Source organism: Triticum aestivum, chromosome 3D (assembly GCF_018294505.1).
Source record: "Triticum aestivum cultivar Chinese Spring chromosome 3D, IWGSC CS RefSeq v2.1, whole genome shotgun sequence".
Classification (NCBI taxonomy): Eukaryota; Viridiplantae; Streptophyta; class Magnoliopsida; order Poales; family Poaceae; genus Triticum; species Triticum aestivum.
Window position 1 is genome coordinate 460,269,837 of NC_057802.1, and position 19,328 is coordinate 460,289,164.

General features: G+C 45.1%; 2 protein-coding genes across 2 annotated transcripts; one reads left to right on the plus strand and one right to left on the minus strand.

Moving 5' to 3' along the window:
• The first annotated feature begins 10,432 nt into the window (after positions 1-10,432).
• LOC123079664 (putative respiratory burst oxidase homolog protein H) lies at positions 10,433-15,145 on the plus strand. The gene is made up of 14 exons (XM_044502463.1): positions 10,433-11,005; positions 11,580-11,742; positions 11,829-11,877; positions 11,973-12,086; positions 12,176-12,985; positions 13,092-13,187; positions 13,274-13,389; positions 13,476-13,578; positions 13,690-13,778; positions 13,866-14,016; positions 14,110-14,256; positions 14,358-14,486; positions 14,562-14,640; positions 14,795-15,145. Exons 1-14 carry the CDS (start codon positions 10,618-10,620, stop codon positions 14,902-14,904), a joined length of 2,544 nt encoding a protein of 847 aa, XP_044358398.1. The 5' UTR covers positions 10,433-10,617; the 3' UTR covers positions 14,905-15,145.
• Positions 14,921-19,328, minus strand: LOC123079665 (uncharacterized). Its single transcript, XM_044502464.1, has 2 exons — positions 18,974-19,328; positions 14,921-15,945 (listed from the first exon to the last, which is right to left on the minus strand). Exon 2 carries the CDS (start codon positions 15,900-15,902, stop codon positions 15,111-15,113), a length of 792 nt encoding a protein of 263 aa, XP_044358399.1. The 5' UTR covers positions 15,903-15,945; positions 18,974-19,328; the 3' UTR covers positions 14,921-15,110.

Genomic DNA, 19,328 nt, shown 5'->3' on the forward strand with positions numbered 1-19,328 from the left:
CTGCATGCTGTTTCCTCAATATGTTAATGCACGCATGTTGAATTACATCAGTCACCATATTTCATCATGCATTTCAAATTCTTCATACCATATGTTAAATGCGTGTATGAATTACAAGATATAGGGGGAGATCTCCATGATTCTACTCTTGAATGTGCATTGCTTCAAAAGCAAATTCCTCACTGTGCACATCTTCAGGGGGAGTTCTTCTATATCTTGCAATCAAATTCCTCAATATCAGTATTTACACTTCATATGTTTATCCCCGTTGAAAACTTAACCTATATTGTCATCAATCACCAAAAAGGGGTGATTGTAAGTGCATCTAGTGCCCCTTAGTGATTTTGGTGTATTGAAGACTTATAGGTTAAGGGACTAATGCGTTTGTGAGTGTACACAGGTCTATAAGTCTATGAGGAGTTAGATATTTACAGAGAAAGTCGACCCCTAAAAATAAATGTCTTCAACTGAAGACTTTGGCTTTCTGACGACTTTGAAAGTGAAGAAATTGGTGTGACCGTGAAGACTTAATATTCACGCGAGGAATATGAAGCGTGAAGACTTTTGTTTTAGTAGTTTCATTTTCTATTTCTTGAGTCATAGGAAACACCGTACTGTTAAAGGGGGTCGAGGAAAAACTAAGGAAAAGTTTCCAAGTGATGCTCATCTCAAAATCCTACACCTACCAATCCCTTCCAGTGAAGCCATTGGAAATCTCATACAGCTCAGTCATTTTCTTCAGTGACAGAGACGAAGTTCTTCTGGTCTCTGAGGAATTTTTTCTGACTGAGGAGTTAGGAATTTGCCAGTGCGGATTGCCTAAAAGTGAGGAACATGGTAGCCTTGAGGAATTTGTACCTCAAATTTCTGACAGTTGATGTGCTATGCACCAGCTGTCCCAAAATATCTTACCCACCTAACGGTCATATCATTGAAGGGCATTTATGTCTTATCATGTCGGGCTGCTCCTTAGGCTATAAATAGCCGCCCCCTACAACCACTAGCTGGTTGCCTGCTCCGTGATAAACTGACACTTGTCATTGAGAGCATCCCATCCTCCGAGGACTTTGAGCGAAAATCATCAAGTGAGGAAAACTCAAACCCAAACACCTACAAACCCAAAAGTGATTGAGCATCACTCAAGAGATTGTTCCTGTGTGGGTCCGACGCTTGTTACCTTTGAAGACTATGCATCTTTCAGACGGTTAGGCGTCATGGTCTAGAGCATCCAAGAGGAAATTGTGGATCGCCGAGTGACCGAGTTTGTGAAGGTTTGGAAGTCACCTGAAGACTTACCACGAGTGATTGGGCGAGGTCTGTGTGACCTTAGCTCAAGGAGAATACGGTGAGGACTGTGTGTCCAGGACTGTGTGTCCTCAGGTTTAAATACCTAGCCGCGACAACCAGACGTACAACTGTCACAACAGTTGGAACTGGTCTACCAAATCATTGTCTTCACCGAGCTAACTGGTTCTATTTCCTCAACCCTTCCATTTCCTCATTACTATGTTGTGTACTTGATCGCTACTGTTTGAAGACTTTGACTGAAGACTTCCTCAATTTCCTCAGTTCAATTTCTTCAGTCAGTTTGCAGCCTGCTTATCCTGTGTTTACGCTTTTCGTACTCTGTGCTTGTTTTTATTTCATCATGATGATTGTGCTTCTGTTCTGTTATGCTTGCATTTGAGTACTTATTCCGCTGCTAGTAGTTCTTTGCTTAGGAATTTCCTCACCCTGAAATTCCTCAGTGAAGAATTCATAAAAATCGCCTATTCATCCCCCTCTAGTCGACTTAACGCACTTTCAGATAAAGCGTATCATATCACGGGGTTTGGATGCACCTGCGAAATTTGCACCGACTCTCGAGGTGAGAAAGGGCAATGCACGGTACCGTAGAGGCTAGCAAATTGCGAAAAGGTAAGAGTGCGTATAATCCATGGACTCACATTAGTCATAAAGAATTCATATACTTATTGCAGAAGTTTATTAGCCCTCGAAGCAAAGTACTACTACGCATGCCCCTAGGGGGATAGATTGGTAGGAAAAGACCATCACTCATCCCCGACCGCCACTCATAAGGAAGACAATCAATAATAAATCATGCTCCAACATCATAGCATAACGAGAGACTATACGTGCATGCTTCGGGAATCACAAACCTTAACACCAATATTCTTACTAACCACAACCGTTTACTAGTACCTCCCACATATTACCATCTCTATATCGCAGAACTATTGCAAGGAATCAAACATATCATATTCAGTGATCCATAAGTTTTATGTAGGATTTTATGACTAACCATGCAATTGACCAATTCCTTTTGACTCTCTAAATGGATATAAGTGAAGCATGAGAGTTTAATTCTTTCTAAAAAGACCATGCTCTAACAAATATAAGTGAAGCAAAAGAGCATTCTTCAAATAACGATTTTCTATGTGAAGAGAAACAGGCAATCCAAACTTCAAATGATATAAGTGAAGCACATGAAGCATTCTACAAGGCCATACTCAAAAGATATAAGTGAAGTGCAATGAGCATTCTACAAATAAACCATGGACTATCTCATACCAGCATGGTGCATAAAAGAAAAATGAAAACTAAAAGCAAAAGACGCTCCAAGGTTTGCACATATCACATGAACGAAACGAAACCGTAAACATACCGATACTTGTTGAAGAAAGATGAGATGCCTTCCGGGGCATCCCCAAGCTTAGACGCTTGAGTCTCCTTGAATATTTACTTGGGGTGCCTTGGGCATCCCCAAGCTTGAGATCTTGCCTCTCCTCCTTCTCCTCATATCGAGACCTCCTCGATCTTTGATCACTTCATCCACACAAAACTCAACAGAAACTTTTAGTGGCGGGGTTAGTGAATATGGCAGTCAAATCCCATCATGTACTGCTATAACATTATTACATAATTATAATCAAACATTATCCACTGTGTGCTATCACAATTCTATGGCCCCAAGTCAAAGGAGGCTCAACAAGATTTCAAACATACGCAAATAATGAAGCTATAACAGCAATCTGTGAAAACAGGGCAGTCTGTAAAGATCTGAACATTCACCATAGTTCTGTAACTCTAAAAAATCTGAAAAATTAGGATGAAATAAACAATTTGTATAGCAAGACTGTGCAAAATGTTTCATAATTTTATCACGTTTGAGTGAATTTAAACAATTGTATTTCTGGGAACAAAAGTTTCTGTTTTTGCACCGCACAATACCAACAAACAATCTAATCACCCTAAAGGCAAATCTTGGCACATTATTTTTATAATACAATGGAATTGTACAAGGGTATAATTATTTTTGTTGAAAATTTTCTGTAATCAGAAAGTTCCCGTGAGCATGAACAAAGTTCAAGGAGCTCCCCCACTTCAACAATGCTTGCCTCTCTCACTTTCACTTTCCTTTTTGAAAAGTTTTGTGTTCCCCTCTATATTTTTTTGTTTTTAAACTTTATGAAAGCACTCAACAGAAATAAATGACTCTCTAAAACTTCCGGGTTGTCTCCCTGGCAGCGCTTTCTTTAAAGCCATTAAGCAAGGCATAAAGTGCTCAAGTAATGGATCCACCCGGATCCCAAGGTATATCAAAGCCAATTTTAATTAGCAATGATTTGGCATTTAGTAGTGAGCACAAAGCAACATATATCATGCAATTACGAAGTATAACTCTCTTCCTATGCATCGGCATGTCATACAAGAACAATTCATGCACATCAAGTAAAGGCCAATACATAGCATAAGCAGTTTCTTGCAATTTTATCGTGTTGGAAACATAGAGAGGTGGAGATATAGTTCATCTCTCATAATAATTGCAACTAGGAGCAGCAAGCACATGCATATTATATTCATCAAAATCATCATGTGCAACGGTAAAAGGCAACCCATCAGTATAATCCTTAACAAGAGCAAACTTCTCCGATATAGTGTAGTTGGGAGAATTCAAAAAGATAATAGGACTATCATGTGTGGGTGCAATAGCAACAATGTCATTCTTAACATAAGGAACTATAGCAAGTTCATCTCCATAAGCATAATTCATATTGGCATCTTGGCCACAATCATAACAAGCATCAAGTTCATCAAAAAGGGATATTTCAAATGAATCAACGGGATCATAGCAATTATCATAGCATTCATCCTTCGGTAAGAACGAAGGGGCATTAAATAATGTATGAGTTGAAGAGTTACTCTCATTAGAAGGTGGGCACGGGTAGCTAATCTGCTCTTCCTTCGTTTGTTCTTCGCTCTCCTCATCATCTTTTTCATCCAATGAGCTCGCAGTTTCATCAATTTCTTCTTCCATAGACTCCTGCAAAATATTAGTCTTTTCTTGGCGGAGTTATTCTCAATAAATACATCAATATCGTAATTTTAATTATAATTATCATAGAAAATTTAAGGATAGCAAGATTTTCAGGTCTATAAACCGAATCATCAAAATCTTCAAACTTTTCAAACAAAGATTCAATTTCATGTGCACCCTTAAAAGCAACAAATTCTTCTATTCGTTCCACATCATAGTAATAATATATACCATTAGCATAAGAAGCTAAAGTTTCATTATCATTAAATTTGCATGAAAACGGAAGATGTGGAGCATTCATTCTAGAGCAACAAGTATAATCATGTCTCAAACATAGATCCCGAGCATACCAACGCAACATATAAATTTGATCCCATAAAAGTTTCCCTTTTCGTGTCAAGCGATAATCCCTAAAGTATTCACGTTGATCCAACGTTACTCCCATTATATAGTTGAATGGGGTTTTCTCAGGATTATCAAAGCAATGCATAATATCTTTATCATAATGAGCATCGAGGGTTTTAGGTTCCCCATCTCCATGAGTAGCAAGTACAACTAATTTTTTTGGTGTTTCGTGTTCCATATCCATAACTAAAGATAGAGAACAACTTAGAATAAGAAATAAAAACTACTTGGTGATAAAGCAAACAAGCACACACGAGAATATTCACCCCACGCTATAGCTCCCCGGCAACGGCGCCAGAAAAAGGTCTTGATAACCCACAAGTATAGGGGATCGTTTGTAGCCTTCTTTGATAAATAAGAGTGTCGAACCCAACGAAGAGCTAAAGGTAGAACAAATATTCCCTCAAGTTCTATCGACCACCGATACAACTCTACGCACACTTGACGTTTGCTTTACCGAAAATAAGTATAAAACTATTTTGTAGGTGTGATGCTAGAACTACTTTGCAAGAATAAAACTACAAGTACTTTGCAAGATAATAAAAGTTAGGTGTTTAGTAAAAGGGCTTGTGTCAACAAAAACGTTATTTGTCCCTATGCAATCGATAACAAGTACCGGTAATCATTCTTGTAATTTTATATGAGGGAGAGGCATGAGCTAACATAGTTTCTCTACTTGGATCATATGCACTTATGATTGGACCCCTAGCAAGCATCCGCAACTACTGAAGATCATTAAGGTCATGAAACCCAACCATAGTATTAAGTATCAAGTCCTCTTTACTCCCATACGTCATGCCCCACTTACTCGGGTTTAAACTTCTGTCACTCTCGCAACCCACCATAAGCGAACCATGAACATATTGCAACACCCTACAGCGGGGGCCCCTCGCATTTGTGCGAGAACGGAGGGCACCATAGGACAGCACCATAACTAAAATATACAATCATATCAACCAAGATCATGATTAACCCACAGGACAAAACGGATCTACTCAAACATCATAGGATGGCAAAATATCATTGGGAAATAATATATGGAGTTGAGCACCATGTTTAAGTAGATATTACAGCGGGGAGAAGGGGTGTTACACCGCTGCATAGAGGGGGAGAGAATTGGTGTTGACGGTAGCAAGATTGTTGATGTAGATCGTCGTCCCGATCGTTGCCCTGGCGGCACTCCGGCGCCGCCGGAAGCGAGGGGGAGAGAGCCCCCCTCCTTCTTCTTCCTTGGCCTCCCCCCTAGATGGGAGGAGAGTTCCCCCTCTGGTCCTTGGTCTCCATGGCGGCGGAGGGGCGGGAGCCCCTCCGAGATTGGATCTCCCTCTCTGTTCTCTTCTGTTTCGCGTTCCCCTGATCCGGCCGAAAACTGTTTCTTATATTCCGGGAGATCCGTAACTCCGATTGCGCTGAGATTTTAACACGATTTTTTCTGGATATAAGCTTCTTTGCGCCCGAAGTAGAGCTCCAACCGACGTTCGAGGAGGGTACCACGCGCCAGGGGCCTCTGGCGCGCCCTGGTGTCTTGTGGGCTGTGTGGGCCTCTGTTTGCAGTGATTCCAACTCCCAAAAATCACATATATTCCAAAATAATTCCCTCTGAAATTTTATTGCATTTGGACTTCGTTTTATATGGATACTCTGCGATATAAAAAACATGCAGAAAACAGGAACTTGCACTGGGCACTGGATCAATAGGTTAGTCCAATAAATCATATAAAAAGTTGCCAAAAGTATGTAAAAGTTGTATAATATTGGCACGAAACAATCAAAAATTAGATATGACGGAGACGTATCATACATATATGAGCATTACATTGAGTCGTTCGATGACTCATCGAAGAGGAGGAGTTTGCGAGGTGATGATGTTGGCGGTCCTTACAGACGCGGAGCATACGGAAGAGCATGTTCTCAATTTTAAGGGATCGATCAAGGGCCACCGAGTGCTCAATCAGAACAGGGCACAGAGCCATTTGATGTTGATGGGCGACTAGTTTGCCTCTGATGCCTTATTCACAAATAATTTACGCGGTGCTTTCGGATGCAAAAAATTGTCCTCGATCGCCTCTACAATGGCGTCCGGTCCTACGATGACTACTTCATCTTGAAGAAAGATGTCGTACGAACGATTGGATTCTCTGGTTACCAAAAGTTCATGGCTGCATTGCAGATACTTGCATATGGCACGACCATAGATTCGTGAGACAAATACCAGCGGATGTCTGAGGGCACATGCAGATACGCCATGGTTGCTACTACCGCGGTCGAGGTGTTTGGACCTTAGTACTTGAGAAAACCAATTATCACAGACACCGAGAGACTCTCGGCAATGTCTGAAGTAAGATGGTGTCCAAGTTTGCTCGGATCTCTTGATTGCATGCACTGGACACGCTAGAACCGTCCAAAAACTCTACAAGGGCAATATCAGGGCTATGTTAAGAAGCCCACCATCTTTCTTCTTGAAGCAGATGCATCACAGGACCTCGAGATTTGGCATATTTTTTTTGGCATGCCCGGATCTCACAATAACATAAATGTTATGGAGCGGTCTCCACTGAAGGGTGAGCTCCTCCTTGTAACTACACTGTCAATGGACATGAATACAACATTGGGTACTATCTGGTTGATGGTATCTATCCTCCGCATGCTACCATTGCGAAGACTATCTTTGAGCCAGTTGGTTAGAAAAGGTCTCACTTTTCCAAAAGACAAGAAGGAGCTAGAAATGATGTGGAGAGGACATTTGGAGTGCTCCCGACCCGTTTTACTGTTGTTCGCGTACCTGCTAAACAATAGGATTCGAAGACCTTGCGGCATGATGACATATTGTGTGATCATGCACAACACGATCTAGAGGAGTGAAGATGCTGCCGCAACTCTTAATTTGAGAACATGGATGATCTTATCCAACTTTCGGTTCAGAATCCAACCACTTTTGATGAGTTTCTTCAAATGCATCAACAAATTTTACGTCGAGCAACTCATGAGCAACTTAAGGAAGATTGGATTGAGCACCTGTGTGAGGTAAAAGAGGACAATTAGAACATATGTGTTAGTTGAATTCAAATTTGAACTACTTTAATCTGAAAACTTTGTTGGATTTGTAATATTTGAATTAGAACTACGGTCACATTTCAACATTTTCAATCATCTATGATTTGAATGCTATTATTTTAAGCTTGCGGATTTAAGAAAAAAGAGACAAAATTTTTAAGAGACAGAGTTAGATGTCCGGCCCCGCATAACTGTCCGCGGATCGATTTGAGGAAGATGCCTTAACTACAAAACTGTCCCACGAGATATTTGTTTACCTCGAAATGATTCGACCGACTGCACCGTAGGACTATCTGATCAGTGTCATGTTTTTCGCTGCTTTTCCAGTGCATCACAAAATCACGTGTTCATCTGACATCTCCACACCACCAAACCCGTAAACTAAAAGAAGAAATCACTTGTCAGTATTATTATTATTTCTTGCAAAGCCATCATTCCATCCGGCATGATAGGTGGCCACTGTCATGCCTCAGAATCACATCAAGCAAAGCCTGGATGTCTGCCTAGTCATCTCAAAGCGGTAGGCAAGATTGTGCGCGGATAATACTTTAGGACGTTTTACTTCATGATGCATGCACTAATCACAATAGTTATAATTAAAAACTACTGACAAGTCGAGAGAACAAGACCACATGAACATGGGTTAGAGCCAGGGCTCCGCCTCCTCCTCCTTCAAGAAAAAAAGTTAGGTTCGTGCCTCTCGCCGGCGCCGGCGCAGGTCCGCCTCGTCTTCGGTGGCCCTAGGGCCATGGAGGTGCGGTGGATCCTGGCGAGGGCCGGCAGGAGGGCTCCATTTTTAGTCGTTTTTTTAATCTTGTTAGGGTTTGTGTCCTACTCAGAAAGACGAGACGGCGGCGGCTCTCTGAAGATGGAATAAAGGTCTCCCGCCTAGCCCCCGTTCCGGCGGTGCGTCTAGCATCATTGGTGGGCGTGTGGAGGTGTGTCTCCGGTAGATCTATCTTTGGTGGATTTGCTCGGATCTCGTCGTTGTTCGTCTACGTTCGTGTGTCTTCGGTTTGGATCCTCCCGATGTACGTTATTTTTCATCGGCAGCGGTTGCTGTTCTAGGGTGCTGGTCCTATGGGGCCTTAGCACGACGACTTCCCGACTGTCTACTACAACAAGTTGTGCCCGACTCCGGCGATGGAGGGGCGATGACGGCGGCGCGTCTTCGGCTCGGTTTGGTGCTTGTAGTCGTCGCTAGGTGGTCTACGAATCTGGATGTAATTTTTATTTTTGGTATTCGTTATACTGCCATTGAAGATGGATAGATTGAAAGTTTTTCAAAAAAAATAACTGACAAGTCTCACGGTAAGAATTTGAGTTCAGATTGTCCTGCTGAAGGCACTAGAAATTACGGGTAGAATCACACAGTACGCAGGACAATGTCGTGCAGGATATATTCTTTTTTGAAATAAGTGCAGGATAGATTCTCGTGGTCGGATGCACACGCATACATACTACGGTTTCCTGTGTCGCGGAGTAAACTCGCGTCACCTTACGCGACAAGTATGAACAGCTAAAGCGACGAGTCGTGCCACAAGTTTTGGAGGGTCGCCGGTCCTGATGCCGATGAGCGCCAGGGGTGCACGCTGTGCCCTTGAGTACTGTACATACGGAACGTAGTACGCCATGTAGAGGCTGGCAGTTTTAGTTTGGCAAAAATTACATACAATTTTTTGATGAAGGGCAATGTACATACATGGTCACCTCACTCTCAAAATCTCAATGTATTTATGTCACCAAACAGCGGGCGACGTGTTGCCCCACCTTAACCATAGTTTTTCGTACCATATATTAATGTAATCCCCGTCATCGGTTCAGGTTTCATTGTTCACCAGGACCATTATTTTTTGTTCAGATTTTATTGTTGACCAGGACATTAAGCAGACCATGTAAACAACATTTAAGCAAAGCTCGCTCTAGTGCTTGTAATCGTCGTTAGATGGTCTACGGACCTGCATGTATTTTTTTAACTTTTAGTGTTCTTTGTACTACCATAACAGTTGATAAATAGATTGCAAGTTTTCCTCGCAAAAAAACAACATTCAAGCAAACATGTTAAGCATATATATTTTTAGAATGGTCGTATGCATCATCCAGATGCAGAGACCAGGGGTCATCCTGCTTTTTTTAAAAAAAAAGCTACTACCCTGTTTTCGCAACGAGGCAGGCAGCGATCTACCCCTCGTTTTTCCTTCTCTGCCCTCCGATTTCCCCACCGGCAAAGACCATCGCGCCCCACGACACCACACGCGCACCAACCTTCCTCCCGGGCCCACGGAGCCAGTCCACGTCGAGCCGAGCGCCATTCCCTCCGGCGAGGCACCACGTCGCCACACCTAACGTCCACCATCATCAACCGTCGGCTCATCATCCGACGGCCGCCACGGACCTTTGCCTATTCCGGAAAACACGATACGATAAGCTCTCGACGCACACCGACGGCACGACATATCGCCCCCCGACCCGAAATTTCGCCAGGGTGGTGCGCGAGCCGCAGATCCCGCATCCGACGGCCGGCCGCCCGTCCACGCCGCTGCATCGATCCCCGCGCGCGCGGTGGACAGCGGCAGCGGCAGCAGTACACGGGCGGCGTCGTGGCGTCGTCGCTCCGCAACGGCTATAACTGGGACATCCACGCATGTTACCCGCCATATCCTGTCTCCTCCCCTCCCCCCGACGAGTTCGTGGCAGCGGCACCAGCAGGCCAGCACGTCCACCCCACCTCCCCTCCCTAGCTACCTTAGAGCAGGCGGGTCCCGCATCCAGCTTCCGGCGAGCCGCCGGCGGGCGGCATTGCGTTCTCCGGGCCGTTTTCTTGACGGATTGCGTGAGGGATGGCGTCGCCGGGCGGCGGGTACGCGGACCGGCCAGCGCCGCCGCTGGACGGGATCACGGTCGAGGGGGGCGGGGGCAGGCCGGCGGGGCTGCCGAGGCCGCCGGGGTTCCGGGGGCTGATGCAGCAGCCGTCGCGGCTGGCGTCCGGGGTGCGGCAGTTCGCGTCGCGGGTGTCGATGAAGGTGCCGGAGGTGGTGCCCGGCATCCGGCCGGGCGGCGGGCGGATGACGCGGATGCAGTCCAGCGCGCAGATGGGGCTCAAGGGGCTGCGCTTCCTCGACAAGACGTCCGGGAGCAAGGAGGGCTGGAAGGCCGTCGAGCGCCGCTTCGACGAGATGAGCAAGGCCAGCGGACGCCTCCCCAAGGAGAGCTTCGGCAAGTGCATCGGTGAGCACCCATGCATCGACTGTGTGCTACTAATCTTTCTCTGTTCTTTGAAACAAAACCGTAAGCTAATCATGTTCGATGACGGTGAGATTAAGAATGGCAGTAGCTAGTAGTAGACACAAACAGTTGATTTCTAATTAGAACTGCACGATTGAATCTGACAAAGTGCCCACGAGCATGGGGAACCTTATGTAGTTCTGCTGGGGACATCTTGCTGTTGCATCCACCATTTTTATGCTTGCCCACAGTCGTTTGAAGTTACCACGAACTGTTCCTATTTGCCCAAAAGAGTTGTTGGCAGGGTCGGCGCACCGAACCGAGATCCACTATTTGGCCCACAAGAATTTCCCCAAATCAGCGCTTGCTGTCCCAAATAGTGCGCGGTCAGAACACAAAATCAAGTACAGTGTCTGCCAGCACCCCCACTCCTAGCTGCTAATTTAATTTGGATCTTAGCAATAAATGCCCATGATACAATGTCCGCTCAGAAGAAGTAATACGTCCATGGATCCCCCAAACGGACTCATGGTCGGTGGACTTAAACACTGATGGGGGGATGCTTCTTGATCCAAAGGCATGGGGGACTCCAAGGAGTTCGCCGGCGAGCTGTTCGTGACGCTGTCGCGGCGGAGGAGCATCGAGCCGGAGCAGGGCATCACCAAGGAGCAGCTCAGGGAGTTCTGGACGGAGATGACCGACCAGAACTTCGACTCGCGGCTCCGCATTTTCTTCGACATGTAAGCTATACGTTCAGTCTGATTTTAGCATCAGCCTTGGAGCTCATCAGTCGAACCTGCTGATGGATGAAATTTGGCACGAGCAGGTGCGACAAGAACGGCGATGGGATGCTCACGGAAGATGAGGTCAAGGAGGTGGGGATTTTCTTTTGCTCGATGGGATCTGCTGTATTCTGCAACAATGAAAAATGAATAATCAACCTGTTGTTCTTTTTACTCGCTGCTGACAGGTTATTATATTGAGCGCGTCGGCCAACAAGCTGGCCAAGCTCAAGAGCCACGCCGCGACCTACTCGTCGCTCATCATGGAGGAGCTCGACCCCGACGACCGCGGCTACATCGAGGTACGGCAGTAATGACAGACTACTAGTAGTGGTCGCCATGTCGGAACATCAGAGAGCGCGAGTCGCTGACCTCCAAACCTCCGATGCAGATTTGGCAGCTGGAGACGCTGCTGCGCGGGATGGTGAGCGCGCAGGCGCCGGAGGTGAAGCTGAAGCGGACGACGTCGAGCCTGGCGAGGACGATGATCCCGATGCGGTACCGGAGCCCGCTGAAGCGGCACGTCACCAGGACCATGGACTTCGCCCACGAGAACTGGAAGCGGATATGGCTGGTGACGCTCTGGCTGGCCGCCAACCTCGCCCTCTTCGTCTACAAGTTCGAGCAGTACAAGCGCCGGTCCTCCTTCCAGGTCATGGGCAACTGCGTCTGCGTCGCCAAGGGCGCCGCCGAGACGCTCAAGCTCAACATGGCGCTCATCCTGCTGCCCGTCTGCCGCAACACGCTCACCACCCTCCGCTCCACCGCGCTCAGCCACGTCATCCCCTTCGACGACAACATCAACTTCCACAAGGTGCTCGCCGGCGCCATCGCCGTCGGCACGGTGGTGCACACGCTCGCCCACGTCACCTGCGACTTCCCCAGGCTCGTCTCCTGCCCGAGCGACAAGTTCATGGCCCTGCTGGGCCCCAACTTCGGCTTCAGGCAGCCGACGTACCCGGACCTGCTGGCCAGCGCCCCCGGCGTCACCGGCATCCTCATGATCATCATCATGACCTTCTCCTTCACGCTGGCCATGCACACCTTCAGGCGGAGCGTCGTCAAGCTGCCGTCGCCGCTGCACCACCTGGCCGGCTTCAACGCCTTCTGGTACGCGCACCACCTGCTGCTGCTCGTCTACGTCCTCCTCGTGGTGCATTCCTACTTCATATTCCTCACCAGGATCTGGTACAAGAAGACGGTAATGATTCCTCTGCCCTCCTTACTGATGATGATCAGACACGTATATAATGCTTTTCTTTCCTGTAAATTCAAATGTTGACTGAAGATCGGTTTTGTTCGCTCAGACATGGATGTTCTTGATAGTCCCTGTCCTCTTCTACGCCTGCGAGAGAATTATCAGAAAAGTTCGCGAGAACAACTACCACGTGAACATTCTCAAGGCAGGCCACTGAGAATTCACATGATTTATTACTTCTTTCTGACTGCTGTTAGCTATTATTAACCAATGCTGCCACATACCATGCAGGCTGCGATTTACCCAGGAAATGTGCTCTCTCTTCACATGAAGAAGCCACCGGGTTTCAAGTACAAGAGTGGGATGTACCTGTTTGTGAAATGCCCCGACGTTTCGCCTTTCGAATGGTATCACTCCATCCTTGCTGCATATATATGAACCAAGATACAGTTCATCCGAGGTTCTTGCTTACAAGTTGATGATGGTCTTGCAGGCATCCGTTCTCCATCACTTCTGCACCTGGAGATGACTACCTGAGCGTGCATATCCGCACGCTAGGTGACTGGACATCTGAACTCAGAAACTTGTTCGGAAAGGTCAGTTCAGGCAACCAAACTGCAAATGCTTATTCACTATTAAACACAGGAGAGTAGAACAAATGTGGACTATCCCAGAATGAATAATTAGAAAGATCCATATTCATACAGTGTTGCGAGGCACAAGTTACTTCCAAGAAGGCTACCCTTTCGAGACTTGAAACTACGGTTGTGGCAGACTCTGCGACAGAGGACACCAGGTGAGCTCGTTTAACTATTTGGCGACGCAAAATTCAGTTAGTTTCGAGTACAGACTTTTAATATCATCATTGCTGTGTGTCCTTCAGGTTTCCTAAGGTCTTTATCGATGGCCCTTATGGTGCACCGGCACAAAATTACAAGAAATACGACATTCTTTTGCTTATCGGTCTTGGGATTGGCGCCACCCCTTTCATCAGCATATTGAAAGATCTCTTGAACAACATAAAGTCCAATGATGTAAATTTCTTACACTGCAAAGTATTCTCAACATTATATACATAATATAGCTAATGGAGATAACATAACTGAGAAGATGAGTTGATGGAACAGGAGGTGGAAAGCATGCACGGTTCTGAGATAGGCAGCTTCAAGAACAGTGGGCCAGGGAGAGCTTACTTCTACTGGGTTACCAGAGAGCAAGGATCCTTCGACTGGTTCAAAGGAGTCATGAACGAAGTCGCTGACAACGATCACAGCGTACTTATCTCACTCTGATATTTTCAATTTCATCTTTCCATACGATACAAGATGTCCAGTCGCATCTATAAAACTGGGCTAAAGTAATATGGCAATTGCAGGATGTCATAGAGATGCACAATTACCTCACCAGCGTGTATGAAGAAGGCGACGCAAGGTCAGCGCTGATTGCCATGGTTCAGTCACTCCAGCATGCCAAAAATGGTGTTGACATCGTCTCCGGAAGCAAGGTATTTGCCCAGCTCTGCATTCTCATCTGATCCCATATGTCTTTGCTTCCTTTTTCTGATATACGTCTCTTGTAGATTCGGACACATTTTGCAAGGCCTAACTGGAGAAAAGTGTTCTCTGATTTGGCCAACGCCCACAAGAACTCTCGTATAGGTGAGCTAAATTCGCTATAACCTTGTCATGGCAGATTTATACTCCCTCCGTCCCAAAATAAGTGTCTCAACCTTAGTACAACTTTGTACTAACTTATTTTGGGACGGAGGGAGTACTAGACAGTGCAATAGTTAACATGTACATGAATCTACAGGTGTTTTCTATTGTGGATCTCCAACACTCACGAAACAACTCAAGGATCTTTCAAAAGAATTCAGCCAGACAACCACAACTAGGTTCCATTTCCACAAGGAAAACTTCTAAGGCCATACCCGGAGAATTTCAAACAGTTTGCAGATATACTTGTATAGGAAAAAAGAAATATGGTAGCAATCGAATAGTAAATATAGCTTTACAAGTTTTGTTGTACGCTGGGTTGTACAAAGTACATTGAAAGCTAGTGTCACCAGCATACATAGACTGGAATATTTAGAAATATCTGTATTGTAACAGTGAGATTGATTGTTAGGTTATGCCCCTTGAACACGCAAGCTTTCTCTCTTTAGTTTTTCTGCCCTGACAGTCTCTGCATTGCGCTTATGAACACTACTCTCCCCAGATATGTTCTTTTCTTTTGGAGGTCTGCCTCTTTTTTTAGGTTGAATGTCACCTGATACTGATATAGTTCTATCCTTTCGAGGCCTGCCCCTTTTTTTAGGCTGATATACCTCTTCAGTTTTTCTTTTGGAGATCTGCATCTTCAGTTTTTCTGCCCTGACAGTCTCTGCATTTGATGGGGTCGCCTGAAGCAACCCTGGTTGTGGTAGGTTGTTTGACTGTTGGCCATTTACTGCTCTAACCACCATCTGGTTGCTAGCACCATTAGTTCCTTGCGATGATCTAGCCCCCTTAAGTCTGTAGTCAGGAACAGCATTCTGATGTTTGAATTTGTCCATAACAAGTTTTCTGAGTGGAATGGTTATGTCCAATGGTAGCAGGATCTCCTCCAGTTCAAGCCATTCAAGATCTTCCTGGTCTCCATCATCATAGACAACACTGTACCAATTGCTTTCACTGTCATACTTGACAACTTTCCCTGCAAAATACTTGTCTCCAAACTGCTTTCTCACTTTCCGCCCTTCTAGCCATTCACCAAAGCGATGATCAACTCGAGATCCTGGAGCATCTCTTACTGCAGGTTGTGAACCAGATGCAAAATCAGGAGGCAAGTCTGGGACACCATTGATAATGATAGCAGGCTCCCTGGGTACTTTGACAACAGATGCAGTGTCTGACTCTTGCATGTTCTTACTCCCCTCCATGACCTGATATTGCACCAATTCCTTGGATTTAGCTAGAAACAGCCTGGAGGAGCAAGAAAATAGTTTCATCAACAAAATGAGTCACCATAAGCAAGAAAACTCAAAGAATAAGTAACAATAACGCGAGCACTTTCACAGCTACAATGCAGTATTTAGATGAGTCAGGCATGTAGAAACATCCCTGATATTAACCAACACCTAGGATTTAGGAAGCACGGCACTTCGCACGGGTGATACAGGTATCATGTCATGGTATGTATCAGGCCTCAATATGGCAGTCTGGCACATAGCTGAAGTACAAATGTATTTCTGTTCCAGACAATATTTTTCGAGAAAACGCAAAGGCCCTTGAGCCCCGGCCGTTGCCCAGCAGCGGATCTCATCCTTGATCTTGTCTAGTAGCTGGTCAAACGATGGTCTCGTGTGTTCAAAGACACAATCGTTTCTGTGCTTTCATAGCATCCAGGGATTGAGGAGCGCGACAGATTGCAGGGCCTTGCACAGCGCCAGTGGCATGGCATCCTTCGCGCGCAGCCACCAGTCCATAAGCTTGGCCTCGTGTCCTGGAACAGGGGCCGGGATGCACAGCCATGCGAAGGTCGAGTGCCAGGTTTGACGGGCAAAGGGGCACGCGAGCAGTAGGTGCCGGATCGTCTCGGGTGCCTGGTCGCAAAGGAGGCAGCGGGGGTGGTGCTGCAGTCCTCGGCGAGCAAGCCTGTCCGCAGTCCAACAGGTTCCAGACAATATGATAATTGTGTTCCAGAGTGATCCTAAAGAGATAGCCGTGTCGGTAATGAGCAAGAGTTTAGCTAGGCAAGTTTATAGTAAGCTTATAAATCAATTAAAGAGATACTCTAGCAACATAACATTGCTCCTTACAGTATAGTTTTCCAAGTATTAACCTAAAATAACAGTCCCTCTGACTTATCTTGTACTCCCTGCTCTCCAAATTAATGAATACCTAGTTTTGTCCTTAGTCATACTTCTCTACCAAGTCCACAGAAAAAGAGAGAATTCCTTATATGGCCCTTTCTTAAAATCCGCTTCCTTATTTGGCCCCAAAAATATATTTTCTTCCTTATTTGCACTAGATGTAAAATTTATTCCCTATTTGACACTCCCGTCCGTTTTTGGCACTAACGGTGTTAAATGTGACATGAAAAGACTTTTTTGCCCCTGATATTGTATTTAGGTGATTTAATTGTAGCTAGCTAGGTGATTTTTGGCCCACAGCAAGGAGACGCCAGCCAGAAGAAGAACAACATGAAGTCGAGTTGCTCTCGTGAGCATGCTTGCTTCATGCCAGAAAAGGTGCACATTGCGTGGCTCAGAAATGTAATAACAACTAGGTTGATATAATATTGGCATGAAGCGATGAGAAACGATGATCTTTATTATGTTTCAGAAGCCAACAGCTGCTACTTCAAAAGTAGACTAGTTCCACTTTGAGATGGAGAATCAACAAATACCAACTCATTTGTTTGCCCGCTCTATTTCGTCTGCTGTAAACAAAAAAAGATGCCATCTTGATTGGTTTGTTATGCAAGTCGCGTCGTGCGTTCGCTGCACTGATGAAATCGAAAAGTATGGTACTTGGATGCTGGTGCAAGTTTCTACAACTAATTCTAATCGAATGGTTAGCAGTGTACATTAGTACATCATTTTTTTCGACAGGCATTAGTACACCATTAGTGGTGCGTACAAGGCGCACAGTTTTTTATGCTGTACACAGGACGTAAAGTTCAACTGTTATGTTACATACACTAATCTATACCACTATATAGTGTGTGAATAACTTTGACTATTGGCCGTTGGATGAAACACATATAACGGCTGGCAGGTGGCAAATCCGAGTAGTATTGGCCGTTAGATATTCTCTTCACTACATTAGATTTTGCCACATGTAATATCTAGAAGATTCTATTTGAACTTAGACACAATCATAATATGCACAAATCTCAAAACAAAGAAACTTCTTCTTTGTTCTAGATTCTTCCATATTTCGATTCTCTAACTTTTTCCTATTAAGATAATTGCCGTTCATTTTTTCTATCATTTACTCCCTCCATCCCTTAATGTAAGACGTTTTTTGACACTACACTAGTGTCAGAAAACGTCTTCTTACATTATGGGACGGAGAGAGTACATTGCACAATATGCACAAAATGCAACCACTTCTCATTTATTCTAGACTCTTCTCCCAAGTTTTTTTCTAACAAAATATTTGAAATATGTTTCTACTGTATGATTTTTGTTTGTTTTGTTTCAAATCTGTAGTAACATCTCCCTAAAGTTCACTTTGTCTTCGCAGATTGAGTATTTAGCTATTCGTATATATTTAACATTTTTTTGTGTAGTATATACCACACAATCATCGAATATTATATAGTCATAATTTGATTTTTAATGGAATGAGCGTTCAGACTTAAACCTATATCAAGTACTTCATCATACGTAACTCCAAATTTATACCGTTTGCCTATTATGACGTGGTAAAATTTACATTCAGTGTCAAATAAGGAAGAAATTTTTTTGGGGGCCAAATATTTACTGATAAGAGTTTAGCTAGGCAAGTTTATAGTAAGCTAAATTAATTAAAAAGATAGTCTAGCAACATAACATTGCTCCTTACAGTATAGTTTTCCAAGTATAACCTAGAATGACAGTCTCTCTGACTTATCTTGTACTCCCTGCTCTCCAAATTAATGAAGACCTAGTTTTGTCCTAAGTCAAACTTCTCTACCAAGTCCGCAGAAAAATATGCTATCGTCGTCCTAAGTCAAGTTAATTTGGGAAAGATGATCCATTGTAGAGTAACCTGCATCTCCTATGTTCCATCTAAAACTACCCAAACGTTTACGAGATCCAGCCCAAACATTTTGCTCCTAAAGGCCTAAAGGGAATCGGTTATCCCTAATTTTAAAGCCGAAACATAATATGCAGCAGATAGACAAGGCGCTTGGTCTACTACGGAAATTTACAGCAGCGTCTCATCGAACACAAGGGATGCAGACAATTGTTAAAGCCAAACCTAGGGCCGAAATGTAGGGCGGCAGATACGTCGACCTCACCTCGTACTTGGCGGCGGCGGCGGCGGCAATGGTGCCTCTGCGAGGAGGTCTGTGCTCGAACGGCTCGGGGAGGCGGCTGGTATGCCCGCGACTGGGTGGAGCGGGGACGGAGCTCGCAGGGTCGCACAAACCCTAGGTCGGGATGAGAAGGGCGGGGTGGAGCCGGAGGGCTGGACCCGAGAGGAGTAGGGTTGTACGCCGGAGGAGGCCGGCTAGAAGTAGCGGCCCCGGCTGCTGCGCAGGAGGGGAGGGGCCGCCGTTCGTCGGCCGGATCGACACAGCACGGAGGCGCCGGACCACGGACCCGTAGTGGTGTTTTTTGGACGAAAGCAGTTTCGGGTCCAGACTCTATCGC